We start from the raw sequence: 17,944 nt of genomic DNA, 5'->3' as shown, positions 1-17,944 counted from the left end.
GGTAAATGATAAGGAAGCTAGGTAGGTACGCATTTGTGTATGTTTTCAAGTTCCGGATGAATAAGGAAGTGGTTATTTTAATTTTAGGGTGTTTCTATTTATTTAATATCTACATAGGTAGGTATGTAAGTCTAAGTATAGTTAGTAACTGAATGAAAACTATTTTCAGTTACTATTTTAGGTTACCTAATATGACTACATATACACGCACGTAGCTAGGGGGTGGGGGGGTTTGAGGGGCTGAGGCCAAACCACCCCCTCCCCCCCAACCACGAAATGATTTTGAAAATTTTGTTTTACCATTATACTAAGACTTTGCTTTGAATGTCTAAAAAATGATTCCCTGAAAATTATATACTATTAATAAATAGCTAATAAAATAGTGACCAGTAGATTCTAAATTTTCCAAAAATTTTATAAGAGTATGAAAAAAGAGCAAGATATTTGGTTCACTTAAATAGGTAGTTTTAAAATTAATATAAATAAAATAATAAGAAATTCATTTAAAATGTTGGAAAGAAAGAGAAAACGAAAAATTTTAGCCGAAAAGGAAAAAAAAACGTTTACCAATTGGAAAGGTCATTGCAAGTGGGTTTGATTGGTGTAAAATTTATATTCTAAAATTATTTTACATATTCCAAAAGACAACAATACGAAGGCAGGATATTTCATGAAATTTCATCAAGTGAAATCCTTTAAATAATAGTTCTTCCAGCTTCCAGCTGGACTGCTTTAATTGCAGTTGTACCGCAAACAACCAACCCTCAAAACCTAAATAAAAAAAAAATATGCAACAGGTACCTATAGGACGTAGAAATTGGAAGTGGTTGTTTTCATTGTTCAAACTGACTGAATGATTTTTCGATCACGTTTGAACTTCGATCACTTTCGATCATTTCGATTAAAGCCTAGTGTTTATGAATAGTCAATCTGTTTGAGAGTAATTTTGTTCGTGGGTATTGAGTATACTCATGAGTTCAAACAATTTGTATGGTTTTGTTTGTGAGTATTTTTGTTTATGATTAAGATGATTTACGAGTATAGAGAGAAAACGATCGAGCACGAACGATCATTTTAAAAAATTGAAATTGTTCGAACAGATTCGAACATACTCATTTGGATCTCTGGTACCTACTATATAGGTACAAAAAAAAAATTAAAAAAAATAAAATTCGTTTAAAAAAAAATAAAACAAAACCTAAAATCAAATTGCCCTCCAAAACAAGTATGCAGTTTTAATATATAAGGTGCATTTTTAGAAAAAAAAATTTGAAAATCTTTAGAGTCGTTTTTTAAAAAACTAATTTTTTATAAATTATTTCTTGGAACAAAAGTTTTTAAATAAAATTGGTATGCCATTTTGTAGAAATCACTAATCAACATCTAAAAACCAAATTTCAAAAAAATTCTATGTTCCGTTTTCGAAAATTTTATTTTTCAAAAAAAAATATCAAATTTTGTTTTTAAATCCAAAAATTATTTTTTTTTGAGATTTTGTTTTGGGCTTATATTCAAATTAAATAAATCATTTCACAAAAAGTTTCGTTGAAATCGAACAAGCACTTTCGGAGATAATCGGATTTGAAAAAAAAAAAAACGGTTCTATGGCAGGTTCCGTTAATAATGATTTTCAAAAAAAAAAATTATAAGAAGATAGACCTTGTCTTAAAACTTACATTTGAATTTTTTAAACAAAATCGTTGGAGCCGTTTCTGAGCAATTTCAATATTACTAAAATTGATATATGACAAGTACCGTTATTTCTGGTCCAAAAAAATTAATTCCAAAAACCCCTCCGTAGAGTCGCCAAATAATGCTACATACCAAGTTTGACATAAATCGGTCCATCCGTTTAGGCTGTAGCTTCGTTTACAGACAGACAGACCGACAGACAGACAGACAGACAGACGGACTACCGGGACCCACTTTTTTGGCATTCTCTATCATCGTAATGTCATGGAAAAATGTTTTCTCAACTTTTTTTTTACGAATGCATAACTTGATATATAGTACCTACACTAGCCCAAAAAATTAAGGGAACAAAAAAAAAATCGTGATTTTTTTAGTGATATTCGATAGGCTGTATCTCAGTAAAAAATGATCGCATCATGACAAAATAAAAAGCATGAGAAAGTTCTATTCTTCTAGTTTTAGGATTTATTGTTTAAATACTTTCTTTCTAACGGTAAAATAGCTAAATTGTTTGAACTGTTCAAAAACCAAAATTTTCCAATTTTTTTTTGTTTTTACTTTTCTCCTAAGAAAGTGGGAAAATTTTTTCTGATAAAATGATTATTATTTTTAGAAAGGTTATTTATTTTGCTTTAAGATTCATTTTGTTTCAAACTTCTACGATTTTTTTTAGGCTGCAATATCAGTCATCAAACCAAAAACCATACTTTTGACTTTGACTATCAATATCTCAACAACGGATCATTGTACAAAATATTCAAGGACACATTTAAAAACTTCATTCAATTCTCTACAAAGAAATTAAGTTTGCTTTGTTAAACAAAATGGTTTCTTATTTTTGAGATTTATTTCGAAAAGCTATCAAAATAGGCATTTTTACGGTTTTTTAGAAAATTTACCGCTATTTTATTTCTATGGGTGATAAGATTAAACCGCTATTTTATTTCTGAGGCTTAATTATTGAAGCTTAATATACCTGGAATAAGTATGCAAAGTTTCAGATTTATTCATCCAGCAGTTTTTCTGTTGTGAGGGTTTGAACTTTTGAGATGAAATAAAACACCATATTTCTGCAGGTCCAAGGAAAAATTAAAAGTTTTAAGAAAAATTAAATTTTGAAAAAAAAGCTTTTTATACCATTTTTGGATACTTTCCCTAATTTTGAAAATTTTTTGTTTTTCCTTGGCTTTTCTTAAATTTAAACGATATTTATCAATAAAATATTCAAATAAACTCAAAAGAATTTGATTTTGCTCATAAAAAAGTTACAAGAAGCGAGTCACTTAGACCTGCAGAAATATGGTGTTTTATTTCATCTCAAAAGTTCAAACCCTCACAACAGAAAAACTGCTGGATGAATAAATCTGAAACTTTGCATACTTATTCCAGGTATATTAAGCTTCAATAATTAAGCCTCAGAAATAAAATAGCGGTAAATTTTCTAAAAAAACGTAAAAATGCCTATTTTGATAGCTTTTTGAAATAAATCTCAAAAATAAGAAACCATTTTGTTTAACAAAGCAAACTGATATTGCTGCCTAAAAAAAATCTTAGAAGTTTGAAACAAAATAAATCTTAAAGCCAAATAAATAACCTTTCTAAAAATAATTATCATTTTATCAGAAAAAATTTTCCCACTTTCTTAGGAGAAAAGTAAAAACAAAAAAAAAATTGGAAAATGTTGGTTTTTGAACAGTTCAAACAATTTAGCTATTTTACCGTTAGAAAGAATATGTTTAAACAATTAATCCTAAAACTAGAAGAATAGAGCTTTCACATGCTTTTTATTTTGTCATGATGCGATCATTTTTTACTGAGATACAGCCTATCGAAAATCACTAAAAAAAATCACGATTTTTGTTTGTTCCCTTAATTTTTTGGGCTAGTGTATATCGCAAGTAAAAAGAAAGAATTTATTATACCGAAATGTGTATTTTATTAAAAAATTGTAATTTTAGTACTTATGTTATAATAATCTACTAAAGGCAAGTTGTGGTGAATGAAAACTATTTGTTCCGCATTTGTTGGTAGTAAACGATTACGTTTATCTTCGTAGACTATTACTGCTTCGAAAAATATTCTTTCGCTGTAAACACTTGTCCCAGGAGAAGAAAGGTAGACTTTAGCAAATGTGTTCAGAATATGAAATTTTGTAGTATGTGTTGACCACCACTTGTATGGGTCCGCCGTTCGATCTTGGCGAACAGTCCTCATATATAATTCGATTTTAGATGTCTACCTTTGCAGTAGTAGGTAGTGTGTTCAGACATTTATCTTAAAAGTAGTTCAGTTATTCATCGTTACAATACGATGTTGTTGGGAATTTTTTAAGCCACATCTATTCTTGAGACAAAGTATACAATTTTTGAAATTACCAACGTTTTTTTCTGAGTGTCCTTGGCCGAATATTCAGCGGCCGAATATTCGGTATTCGGCCGAGGAGCGTGACCGAATATTCCGTACTCGGCCAAATCAATGTTCGCGACATCTTTACTGTCAAGTAGGTGCATTATACAAACAAAGCACCCACATAATACATCCTCTTCCTACTTTTCCGCTGAGCAATTCTAATTATTATATATGTATATTAGTGACCGCAACTCCCATAGAAAAAATTTTTTGTCGAATTTTTTTCGGGGGAACCCCATAAAATGCTCCGCCTTTAGATAGCCAAAATTTCAGCTCGATTGGATAAGTCTAAATGGTGCCGACACTCGCTCAAAGTATCAAAAATCTCTGTTTTTCCACTGTTTTTCGCAGAAAATTAGCTCTAGCTTCCAAAGAGTGGTGGGGGTTATTTTCACTTTTTATATATTAAATTAAAGGTAGTGTTGTTACACATAACTCGGATGCTAAACTTGTTTACTTTTACTAATAAAAAAAAATATTGTCTTTGTATTGTACTTACCTCAAAAAGAGCTGAAGTGCAAACTCGATTTAAAATGAAACTTTCTATGTTATAGAAAGGTATCTAATCGAAATGCTTCTCGTATAATATATAATAATATATAATAATTTTATCACCAATAATAATATATAATAATTGTATCAACAATAGAGGCACAGAGTAAAATTGACTGAAAAAAAAGGGCACCCATTGGGGGTTGAACCTGCTGTTTTTTTTTATAGAAAAAAAATAAAATGCTGTTGTAAAATACATATTTGTTGTTTTTTTTTATGAAGTTTAAGCTTCACGAGTCGTTTCGTTGGTAGTTCAATAATTTTATTAAAATAAACTCGCGCTTTTTGCTAATTTTACTTTGTATGTAAAATAAATTAACGTAAAATAAAATGTGAGTATTAATTCTGTTGCGTTTTTGTTTTAATATTAAAAGAAGTTTTAACAATTTTAAGTGTTTTCAGCCGATTGAAAATAGACACAAGTTTTCTCAAAGCAACTCCACATCTTTTTCCCGGAAACCCGCATTTTAAAGAAGGCTTTAAGTGCAATCACTTAAAGTCGTAAATGACATGGCAGAAAGAGAAGTCAAATTAATAACCAATTTTAATAACCTTATAACTAAAGATGAGGAACAAAAACAATATATAATTCAAGTAGTCAGTGAGTGCCGAAAATTGTATCCTGATGTTCCAAAACTACTTTAAGTAAATCTCTTGATACATTTTTTTTTAAGTAATTACTTCATTACTTATGTATTAGAAATGTAATGGGGACTTTTCACGAGTCGATTTTTTCCGTGCGGCGAAGCTTTTCGACTCGTGTGAACGTAATTCGCAGGCGACTAAAGTGACAATCCCTATAGAAAAATCCTAGTCGAACGACATGTCGTGCGGCTAAAATCGACTGGTGAAAAGTAGGCATAAGACGATATTAAGTATTTTGTTTTTTTAGAAATCTGTTAAATGTTTCATTTTAAATCGAGTTTGCACTTCAGCTCTTTTTGAGGTAAGTACTGAAAATTTAAATTGATGACAATATTTTGTTTTTTTTTTTAGTAAAACTAAACAAATTTAGCATCTGAGTTATGTGTAACAACACTTCATTTAATTTAATATATAAAAAGTGAAAATAACCCCCTCTGTTTGGAAGCTAGAGCTAATTTTCTGCGAAAAACGCTGAAAAAACAGGAACTTTTGATACTTTGAGCGAGTGTCGGCACCATTTAGACTTATCCAATCGAGCTGAAATTTTGGCTATCTAAAAATCTGCAAAGGCGGGACATTATGAGGTTCCCCCGACCAAATTTCGAAAATCGATTTCTTGCGGTCACTCTAATGTATAATGTAATATAATTCTCTGATGCACAAACTCAAATGACATCCACAACAACAACATGAAAACAAGTTTTCTTTTTTATTTGAAAATAAATCGGTACACACTTCAATATTCCAAACACACTACAATATTCCAAACCAGTTTTCGTTCACAAACACCATATCAATATAAAGATCTATGTACTTGTACCTACATCCATGTCTCTGTCTAACATCCGCAGATCCGCACTATCACTTTTTGCATTCTACATTTTTCTATCGTCATTTCGTCATACTTCTTTTTTTTTGTATCTTCTTACTTCCAACTTGTTTATGTTCCAACTTCCAACAAAAAAGAGGTACCTTCGAATAAACAACCCTGGTGGTAAATCGATGAACTAAAATCAGCCATTAACAGAAAGTAACGACTTATTGATAAAAAAACATCGTATTGTAACGATGAATAACTGAACTAATTTTATAGCCCAAGATCCCAGGGCCGCCAGACATTACTTATTTTCTCAAGAAAAAAAATGTATGGAATTACGTAGTGCTAGGACATACTATTAGTGTATGGATACTGGCTGTCTTGTGCCGACGGCCATTTTACCACTAACAGGTGCTAAAGGTACGAAAAATACGTAGTTACTTTTCTTATTTTCTCAAGGCTGATTTTTATATATGATACTCAGGGAACTAATACATTAATTTTTGTAAGCTGCCAGACCCGTCGGATGGGCCTAACACCTTGCCAGACACGCATTTTAGTATACGGGAAAGTTAGATTTTGTTATATGGAGGTCTGGGAAAAAATTTATAACACATTTTGACTTCAGGACTCGAAAGAGTATCAAGAAACGAGTCGAAAACCACATTTTGAACAATCGCATCTAGAGTCATTTGGCCGCCATTTTGTTTTTTAAATAAAAATTTCAATTTTTCACATAACTCATGTATTTTTGAATCTACAGAAAAAAAATGTATTGCAAACTTGAAGATAATTTAATTTACAACAATATATGTTAAATTACTTTTTTCGATTATACCTTCGGTTTAAGAGTTAGGGTGGTTTTTTTTTGAAACCATATTTTCGTCATATCTCTTTTATTTGAGCTTTTTTGAAAATTAACTTGAAGTAAAAGTTGTAGATCTTTTTATTACCTTCAATTATTACATTAACGGTTTTTCGATTTGACAGTCCGTTTTTGATCTGTAGGAAAAAAAACTTCAAAAAGGTTGCAATTTTTTAATATAGGAAAAATATTCTAGTACAGAGTAATTTGCATTAGATGTAACAACAACCTAGGCGTGTAGGTTGCACTCAGACAAGAACAAAATCGTATAACTAACACTGCCAGACCCATTCCGACAGCCATTTTTTTGCCAGACACCTTACACGCACAAATGCTAGCTATGTGTATCAGCGCCAGCGCAGCGTGAGCATGTTTGTAAAGGAGTTTTATAACAAAGCATGTCTGGCAAGGTGTCAGGCCCATCCGACGGGTCTGGCAGCTTACAAACATTTATTGAATTAGTTCCCTGAGTATCATATATAAAAATGAAGCTTGAGAAAATAAGTAAAGTTAAACTATTTTTTTAAAAGCTTTAAGGTGTCTGGCAAAAAAAATGGCTGTCGGAATGGGTCTGGCAGTGTTAGTTATACGATTTTGTTCTTGTCTGAGTGCAACCTACACGCCTAGGTTGTTGTTACATCTAATGTAAATTACTCTGTACTAGAATATTTTTCCTATATTAAAAAATTGCAACCTTTTTGAAGTTTTTTTCCTACAGATCAAAAACGGACTGTCAAATCGAAAAACCGTTAATGTAATAATTGAAGGTAATAAAAAGATCTACAACTTTTACTTCAAGTTAATTTTCAAAAAAGCTCAAATAAAAGAGATATGACGAAAATATGGTTTAAAAAAAAAACCACCCTAACTCTTAAACCGAAGGTATAATCGAAAAAAGTAATTTAACATATATTGTAGTAAATTAAATTATCTTCAAGTTTGCAATACATTTTTTTTCTGTAGATTCAAAAATACATGAGTTATGTGAAAAATTGAAATTTTTATTTAAAAAACAAAATGGCGGCCAAATGACTCTAGATGCGATTGTTCAAAATGTGGTTTTCGACTCGTTTCTTGATACTCTTTCGAGTCCTGAAGTCAAAATGTGTTATAAATTTTTTCCCAGACCTCCATATAACAAAATCTAACTTTCCCGTATACTAAAATGCGTGTCTGGCAAGGTGTTAGGCCCATCCGACGGGTCTGGCAGCTTACAAAAATTAATGTATTAGTTCCCTGAGTATCATATATAAAAATCAGCCTTGAGAAAATAAGAAAAGTAACTACGTATTTTTCGTACCTTTAGCACCTGTTAGTGGTAAAATGGCCGTCGGCACAAGATAGCCAGTATCCATACACTAATAGTATGTCCTAGCACTACGTAATTCCATACATTTTTTTCTTGAGAAAATAAGTAATGTCTGGCGGCCCTGGGATCTTGCTCTATTAAGATAAATGTGTGAACACACTACCTACTACTGCAAAGGTAGACATCTAAAATCGAATTATATATGAGGACTGTTCGCCAAGATCGAACGGCGGACCCATACAAGTGGTGGTCAACACATACTACAAAATTTCATATTTTGACAACATTTGCTAAAATCTACCTTTCTTCTCCTGTGACAACATTTTTAATGAATTCCTTATAATTTTATTTATATTAATTTTAAAACTACCTATTTAAGTGAACCGAATTTCTTGCTCTTTTTTCATACTTGTTAATTTTTTGGAAAATTTAAAATAATAAAAAAGAATTTTCTTAGTCTTAGTATAATGGTAAAACAAAATTTTCAAAATCATTTCGGGGTTGGGGGGGGGGGGGGGGGGGGGTGTGGCTTAAGCCCCTCACTTTGCAAAGTTTGCTTCTGTAGTACCTACCTACGGTAAAATAGAATAATAGGTATTTATTAGGTATAAAAAAGAAATCTACATTTCTAAAAACTTTACTTCATAAAGAAAAAAAGACAAAAAACCTGACTAATAATACAATAGTCGGAAAAAGTATTTTGACAAAATGAACATTTTTCTAACTGATGCGAATAATCTGTAATGGTTAAATATAAAAAAAGGAAGTTGACGGTTATTTAATAAGTATATTATGGTGAATCTCATGATGCTCAATGCCAGTCATATAGTTGGTGTTATGCTTCGAGGCTGCATTTTTTGTATAAAAAGTGCTAATTTCTGAGGGAAAAAAGTATTTTGACAAACGTTCTTTTTCAATGTTGGTAAGGTAAGGTAATGCATTTTACGTGTTTCAAGCACGCATAAAACTGACAGATTTGTTAAGGCACCGATTTGTAAAAAAAGTGGGCAAAACGGCGGAACTAAACATTGAAATTAGTGCATCTTCTGTTGCAAGTCATTATTTCGGCGTGTCTGTTAAAAAAATTGTGGGAACTGAATTTATCGCGGGAAACTATAAATTACCAAATATGAGAATACAAAAATATAATTAAACTACATATTTAAAATTTACCACAGATGGACAAAAAATGAAAAAATGCACTAAAAAATAGACGCATTTTTAAAAATTCACTTTAAATCGCGGATTGACTCCAAAAAGTCTGGTTTTGAAAATGTCATTCTTTCATCAAAAACTTTGCTAACAAAATTACATTTTGCATTGAGCTCGAAGAAGACAATTTTGCCATATTTATGGGAAGATAGGTCATACAGTACCTCCCTCATAAAACAAAAATTGAAAAAAACTGAAGTCTCAAAGCAACATATTGGTATGCTTTTTTAATTCAAAAACAAAGTTTTATGGACCACATTCTCACAAATTTCTATCTCAATGATCCGTGAAACGCAAAGGAACTGTAAAAGCTCCGTAAAAATTTGGTCAAGTTTGTTCCAGAAGCAAAAAGCACAACAACATGTCCCTTTGAGAATTTAATTTTTTTTTTAATTTTTGTGTTATGAGGTTAATACTGTATTATCTTCCCATAAATGTGGCAAAATCTTCTTCTTCGAGCTCAATGCGAAGGGTACTTTTGCTAACAAAGTTTTTGATGAAAGAATGACATTTCCAAATTCAGAATTTTTGCAGTCAATCCGCGATTTAAAGTGAATTCCTCAAAATGCGTCTGTTTTTTTTTTTAGTGAATTTTTTTAATTTTTTGTCCATTCGTGGTAAATTTTGCATAATATAATCATATTTTTGTGTTTTCATATTTGGTTATTTATAGTTCTCCGCGTTAAATTCAGTTCTTCGCAGATTTTTTTAACAGACACACCGAAATAATGACCTGCAACAGAAGATGCACTAATTTCAATGATAAGTTCCGCCGTTTTGCCCACTTTTTTACAAATCGGAGCCTAAACAAGTCTGTCAGTTTTATACGTGCTCGAAACACCTAAACTGCATTACTTTACTTTACCAACATTGAAAAAGAACATGTGTCAAAATACTTTTTTCCTTCAGAAATTAGCACTTTTTATACAAAAAATGCAGCCTCGAAGCATAACACCAACTATATGACTGACATTGACCATCATGAGATTAACTTTAATATAATTATTAAATAACCGTCAACTTCCTTATTTTATATTTAACCATTACAGATCATTCGCATCAGTTAGAAAAATGTTCATTTTGTCAAAATACTTTTTCCGGCTATTGTATATCCTTTTTTCCAAAAGAACGAATACATACACTTGATTTTTTATACCCAGACGAAATGTAGTGTAACAATAACAACGGCAAACTTCGGTGTGTGCACCGCTTCCTTTTCTTACCAAAAGAGTTAAGCACTATTCACATGAGCACTACCAACGACCAACGAATGCACGAATATTCGTTGATTTTGACATTTCTTTCACATGAGAGGTTTTAATTCGTCCCGAATGAAGTTTTAATTTGACAATGTTCACCACCAAAACCAAAACAAACATGATTTTTGAGGTTAAGGACGTGCGAACTTTTTGTTCGTTGGGAATGTGGATTGTGTGGAACGCGAATTCAATCTGACAGTTCGTACCAACTAAAATTCTTTTCGCGACGAATAAATTTGTTTTCTCAAATTTATTAACATTTTATATTAAAAAGAGGGAATAAATGCATCATAAACTCAAATATAAAGTATATTTCTATTGATTTGTTGAGAATTTTTGAGGAAATAGGGCTTGAAACGTGCCTAAAATCACTTTTTCTTATTTATTCGTCGTTCGTTGGTCGTTCTCATGTGAATAGTGCTTTAATCGTGCAAACGAACAAAAAAAAAAACTGGTTGTGCGAGCTGTGCGTATGCGTATCTACTTCTTTTCTTCTTTCTATTTCTGTTTTTTTGTATCCCTAACAATCGAACGATGTTCGTTCGAAAATCAAACATGTTCTTAGTCTGCTTCTACACGAAGTTCAAGATTCAATGAAGAGTAAGGGAGAAAGAAAGTTCGAAAAAAAGGGATGGAAGATTTTCTACCCTGCGAGGCGCCGGTCAAAAGTTTTGAGACTCACTTTGACGTTTCTCTTTCTCTCTGATTTCGTCGTTCGCAGAGTTCGCTTCGTCGTTTGAGTATTATTTGCGTGTATTGTATCTTTTTTTAATACACTCAAATATTTTCGTTGCACATAGAGCCCGCTGGAGTTGTTTTTTGTATATTTTGTTGCTTATTTTGTAATAAAAATACATACGAAAACGAGAACAAAATAAAATAAAAAAAAATAGCTGTCAAATTTGCGTCTGATAAAAAATACTACGTGTAGAAGCGCGCGATGCACCGAAGGGAAAATCAAAAGGAAATTCGAAGATAATTTCTGCGCCTTGCGTCTTCGTGTAGAAGCAGACTTAGTTCTGAGTTTTTTCTATTTCATTTTTATTCGAATATACGAATCTTCGAATCTGAGTTCGAACTTTTGTCCAGATCGTTTCCACATCTAAGTAGTATAGGGTTTGTAATAAACATTATTTAAAATAGTATTTGAAAGCCTATTCTAAAACAATTTTTTTTTTGTTGAAATCGGGAAATATTTTCACACAGTACTTAGATGAACCATTGGAAACCTTACTCGACACCGAAACTGTTGAGATGCTGAAAAATATAGGTACATTATTTTGATGTTGTCTTTCGTTAAATTTATTGGAGTAAAAGCAGAAACACAATCACGCTTTGCCAGACGCGTCATCGCGTTACGTTGAGAAATCCTCAAAGCGCTCTTTTGTCACTTTGACTTCGAACAGCTGATTGAAACATAAAATCTGCTGTCAATTAAAAAAAAAACACAGTCACTCACAAAATTATTGGGCCAAGTCCTTATCTTGATTTAATTGTGGAAAAATGAAAAAGGATATTAATGTGTTTAAAATATGCATAGAAATTTGTTTATTCTTTAATCCTATATAGACCGGGCGGCCACTGCAGAAACGCTCAACTCATCGAGCTAAAGAAAATTTCAAATGGGAAGTGAAAGAGGGCTATTAGTAGTTACGAAAACCACAGGTCTTCCCCTTCGCATCTTGGCACGATTGGCGTGGTAAATTGCATTATGCATCTCATAGAGTTAAAAGACAATATTGGTGTCAAATTAAAGGTGAGATTGTCAGCTATCAAAATTCAGAGGTCTTCTGGGCGAAAGTCTGACACTTTTGTCCTGCAGCCCATTTTAGGGTTAGAAGCGATGAAGGTTAGTTTTTTCATAAAGTCTGGTTTTTTGGTATGTTGGTCGATGACTTAAGGAACTTTTTCACTATAAAATAAAAATAAGAGTCATCAGCATTTAAATACAAAACGGTTTTTTGGAAAAAGCTTAATAGATTCTTAACAATGACCCAAAGTATATGCAAAACTACGAATAATCCACGAAAAAGTCTCAAATAATACGCTTCGCCCCTTACAACTTACCGAATTAAAAGGCGAATTTAATTTCAAATTAAAGCTAATAATGTCTTTTTTTTTGAAAACCAGATGTCTTCCAAGCCAAAAATTGGAAGTTAGGTCACGCAGCTTGTTTTAAGTTAAGGAGCGTTTTTCACTTATAACGTTCCCCCAGGCTGGGGGGTGAAATGTCAAGATGTGGCTTGGAAGACCTCTGGTTTTCAAAAAAAGACATTATTAGCTTTATGAGTAGAATCAGCCAAGAATCTGTACAAAACAAAAAATTACACAAAAAAGAGACAATTTTTTCTTGCGTAGTTGACTTTGAATCCCAGATTGAACCCTAATATCATGGAGCTGGAAATGAAATCTCTAGAGAAGAATTCCTCATCAGAAAGCAACGATTTCCAGCAGACTTAGGAAACACAATTTTGGGACTTATTCAGCAAGAAAAGCACTAGTTAACCTCTTGAAAGCATGTTGAAAACTATGAAATTTGCAAAAAAGCAACTTTGGTAAGCCTCCTTCTTTCCGGAACAAGATTTAATGGACCGTTGTAAGTTCTTTTGCACTCCATACATCACCAAAAGTGAATTTTGTTCGGAAGCTGTCTAGTAAACTTTGTTCTTTGGTGTTTGACACCAATATAGAGTTACTATGAGATGCACAATGGACTTTACCACGCCAATCGTGCCAGGATGCGAACGGGAAGACCTTTGGTTTTCGTAACTACTAATAGCCCTCTTTCACTTCCCATTTGAAATTTTCTTTAGCTCGATGAGTTGAGCGTTTCTGCAGTGCCCGCCCGCTCTAATAGTTATAAAAACAAAAGCAATAAAAAAAAATTGTTTTTTACCAGTAAAACTCAGTCACAACATCATTAAATTATTTTTGTTTTTAATAAGTAAATTGTTTTGATTTAAAATATCTCGATGTCGTTTTTATGTGCAACATCTATAAAGAGAAATTAAAAAACACACCTAGTTTTGCAATAATTTATTTTTTTTTATTCACATTTGGCGCAATAATTATGTGGGTGACTGTAAATATGTCTGATAAATGTCAGAAAGCGAGCAAGAGTTCAGTCTGGTTGAACTTTTGCTCGCTTTCTTACGTTTCCTTACGTTTGTCAAAAAAGCGTACGTAGGAAAAGCGTCATTGTGGGAGGTTACACAGATTTCGTATGGTTGAACTTTTGGCAGTTGTCAAAATCGACGGCAAAGCGTGATTGTGTTTCTGCTTTAATGGTGACAAATTATTTTACAAAAAATTAAGCAAAACATGTGTGGTGCAGGCTTTACCTCGTGCGTTTGTTTTTAGGATCATTAAATCGTTTAACCATTTCATGTCTCAGAGTTTTATTTGTTTTGCCGTCTAATCTATAGTAGTCTTGACCATTTATCCAGTGACCTGTAGGTTTTCCTGTGTATATAAAAGGTTATTTACAGTAGTTATTTTTATTTTTACAAAAAATTTATAAATCAAATAAACTTTGTAATACTTAAAAATAAACTTACGAGTATCATACATGAAAAAATCTCTTTGCTTGTCATTTATTTTATGGAAAAAGTACTCTACCACATTTAGAACTGCTACAAACGCTGTAAAAATTAAGCTTTCTTTCAATATTAAAAGAATATTCTTTGAAACAAATAAAAATACCATTTTTCACCGTTTTCTTCTGCCATTCGAATAATTTCAAACATAGTTTTCAACTTATTACTAGGAAGAATTAACTCAAGATCAGATTCGGTTACAAGTTCCCGCCACCAGTCACGTTGAACGGATATAACACCAGTTTGGCTGTCATAAATATCATCGGGTTGATCATCATCAGAGTGACCAATTTGATTTGATATTAGTCTCTTGAACTCCTTTTTATTTTTTGTCTTTAAAAAGTAAAAAAAAAAATATTTTTTCTTTTCAGAAGGTTCCGGATTACAAAAATACTAATTTTTTATTTCTATTTCTTTAACCCTAGAAAGATAACCTACGTCGAATCGAAGTATGCAATTTTTGTGTTTCTTTTGAATTATGCAATACAAATTAAAAAAAAAACTCCTTTTCTTTAATTGGACTATTAGCACGTAACAAATTGAGTTATAAACGACAAATTGCAGAGAGAAATAATTTCAATTCAATTTATTGATGTAGGTTATATTTTACTTAATTTTAGTAAGGTTATCTTTCTACAATTATAAAATAATTATAATTATGATGATTAATTAAACACAATTTGAACTACAAGTTAAGTTTTCGTTTGACATTGGATGTAAACAACGAATTAACATAGTGTTTGGTAGATATCGATAGTTTATATTGTCGATTGTATCGATAGTTTAAAAAAAAAATATCGATAATATCGGTAGCCTTGTGGTAAAATAATTTGGGAGTATTGAAACTATCGATAGTTATGTGAAGTATCGATATACCCGATATTTGTTTGTTATCGATGCTATCGATAGACTGTCGAAGTTTAACCAACACTAAATTAACAGTTAAATTAATTTTTAATAAAAAACATGCAATGTATTTGTGCAAAAGAGAACAAAAACAGCAAAAAAACGATAAACAATGTAAAAAATTTCGATTTTTTTTTTTAATTTAAAAAAAAAAAGATCACTAAATTTTCAAATAAATTGTTCAAAAGTAGTAGCAAATAACATTTGAGCAGAGTAATTAGTGTTGCGAATAAAGGTCGTTCGGTCAGTTACCCATATGAAATATTAAATTCCCACAAGTTGCATTACTTATAAATATAAATTCCCACAGTTTGGATTACTTGCTTGTGCGTACATATGACACCGCTTCCATCGATTGCATATGCCATCGCTTGCATAGTGCTACGACCCTTATTCGCTGACGCCAACAGTCATTGATTTCTGAAATATGAAATCGCTGACTAATAGAAATAAGTTTTAACTAGAAATAAGTTGCTTAGTAAAAATAAATATAAACCAATTCATTATTGTTTGGTCTTGAATACGAACTAGGTGTTTTTCTTTACATGGCGATCTTGCCAGTATAAACATAAAATAATAAAAAAAAAGAAGTAATTGCAACGATTGAATTTGCGAAAACTCTCGGAATTCGAAAATAAATGTTTTATTAAAATAAAGTTTTACCCCCGCGAATAATGTGATTATTATTTTTATTAAATAAATCATACTTCCAACAATTTGAAAAAAGTTATGTAGTGTATAATTAGACAAACATCTAATAAATACGACTGGTAGTGTTTTAATACAAAAATAAAAAAAAAAACATTGAAATAAACATTTTGTGCTCGAAAAAAAATAATAACTAAACTTTATATTTCATTTATAAAAAAAAATAATAATGAAATTTAGTTAAGCTGAAAAAAAAAACAATGAAAACAAAAAAAAAAAGAACTTTTTACTAAGTGAAAAAAAAACAACATTAACGTATCCGTATCAAAAGAGCGTCATCACCCCTCAACGATTGTGAATGAGGGACAGCAATAAAAAAAAAAACAACAACAGAAAATTGGATATATCAAAGTACTTCATCTACCCCCAACGATTGAGAATGGGGGACAGCTCTATCGACCAAATGAACGCTGCAACTTGCAAGTTTTTATTTTAATTAAACCATTTTCTATTATTATTATTTATTATTATGATATTTTAAATAATTACCTATGTAATAAGTATATATTAGATATTTTAAAATAAGTTTGCAGTTTCTGACGAAAATTTTATTGCATTTCATATACCACATACATAAGAATAGGTAGGTATGTCATTGTTAAAGAAATTGCCGAACGCAATTTGAATGGCGTTGTCAGGTTATGAGTTAGGAAAAGACAGGCAGGAAGATAAAATAGAAAAAATAAGGGAAACCCAAAATAGGTTTTATGAAAACATAAATGAACAACTACACCCGCTCCCAGAACATAGCCAAACTTTAACTATAATCATAGTTCTATCATCATGGTAATTTTTTACTTGTTGACAAAAGCTTTTATTCTCTTTAAATTAAATAGACCAGACCCAATACCAAGAATATAAAAAAAAAAAATATAAAAGTTTAATATTTTGCGTCTACCCCATGGCTCATCTAGTCACCTGGGAAAATTTGTCTAATAAATTAAAAGAGGTAAAAACTGAGTTCGATAAATCCTACAAATGTTTAAATAGATCACCGGTACCAAAAAAAGCAACACAAATAAAACATCTGAATATTCTTCAATGTCAACACAATACCATAACAGGTATTTTCAAATCAGTTTACCCTTACCTAACTCCGGATCATCAATCCGTTTTTAAATCATATTTTTCCGCAATAAAATCGAGGCTTGCGGTTGTATTCACTTTACTTCAACTTCCTCAGGAAGTGCCGAAAGAATTTAAAAAATTCCTAATAATAAATACTGAAGCTTTTTCTGATTGCGAAGATTCAGATTTAGAATTAAACGAAATAAAAGAACTTTTAGACACTACCACCATGACACCTATTGAATTCATAAATATCGCAACAAAATTGTTGCCAGAATTCGACGGCAAAATTGAAAATTTAAATAAATTCATTAATGCTCTCGACTTACTCGAAACAATTAAAGAAACAAACGAGGCAATAGCGATTAAACTAATCAAAACAAAACTGAATCAAACCGTTAGCAGGTTACTTACTAATGAAACTACGATCGAAGCAATTAAAGTCACTCTAGTTACAAATATAAAACATCAATCGCCTCAAAATATTACAGCTAAATTACTTAGCATTAAACAACAAAACAAAACTGACAATGATTTTGCAAAAGAAGTTGAAAGTTTAACACAACAATTAGAAAGCGCATACATTTCAGACGGTCTATCTCCAAAGTTAGCCAAATCATATTCTGCGCAATCCGCAGTCAAGGCAATAAAAACAAATGCTAGGTCTAGTGAGGTAAAAATGTTAATGCGAGCTGGCCAATTTTCCACAGCTAGCGAAGCATTAACAAAATTTATCGAACTAGGAGCGGAGAGTACAGACACTGTAAACATACATTACATAAATAAATCAAGGAACTTTAACAAATACAGGGGACGTGGAAATAGTTCACAATTCTCTCAAAGAAACCATAATTTTAATGGAAATATTCGGGGACGTCAACAAAGCCCAAACTACAACTATAATCG

General features: G+C 31.4%; 1 protein-coding gene across 1 annotated transcript in view; it reads right to left on the bottom strand.

The window, feature by feature from the left end:
- LOC129921225 (transcriptional regulator ATRX homolog) overlaps positions 1 to 17,944 on the bottom strand; it is a 216,991-nt gene that overhangs the window by 41,464 nt on the left and 157,583 nt on the right. Inside the window, exons 12-14 of the mRNA XM_056002956.1 lie at positions 14,463 to 14,689; positions 14,318 to 14,415; positions 14,102 to 14,222 (exon numbers count right to left, since the gene is read on the bottom strand). Coding sequence (XP_055858931.1) covers positions 14,102 to 14,222; positions 14,318 to 14,415; positions 14,463 to 14,689 — 446 coding nt within the window. The remainder of the gene's footprint in view (positions 1 to 14,101; positions 14,223 to 14,317; positions 14,416 to 14,462; positions 14,690 to 17,944) is intronic.

The sequence above is a fragment of the Episyrphus balteatus genome, chromosome 1, assembly GCF_945859705.1.
Source record: "Episyrphus balteatus chromosome 1, idEpiBalt1.1, whole genome shotgun sequence".
In the NCBI taxonomy this organism is placed as follows: domain Eukaryota; kingdom Metazoa; phylum Arthropoda; class Insecta; order Diptera; family Syrphidae; genus Episyrphus; species Episyrphus balteatus.
Note: the sequence above shows the minus strand (reverse complement) of the source record. Positions and strands in the feature narration are given on the sequence as shown.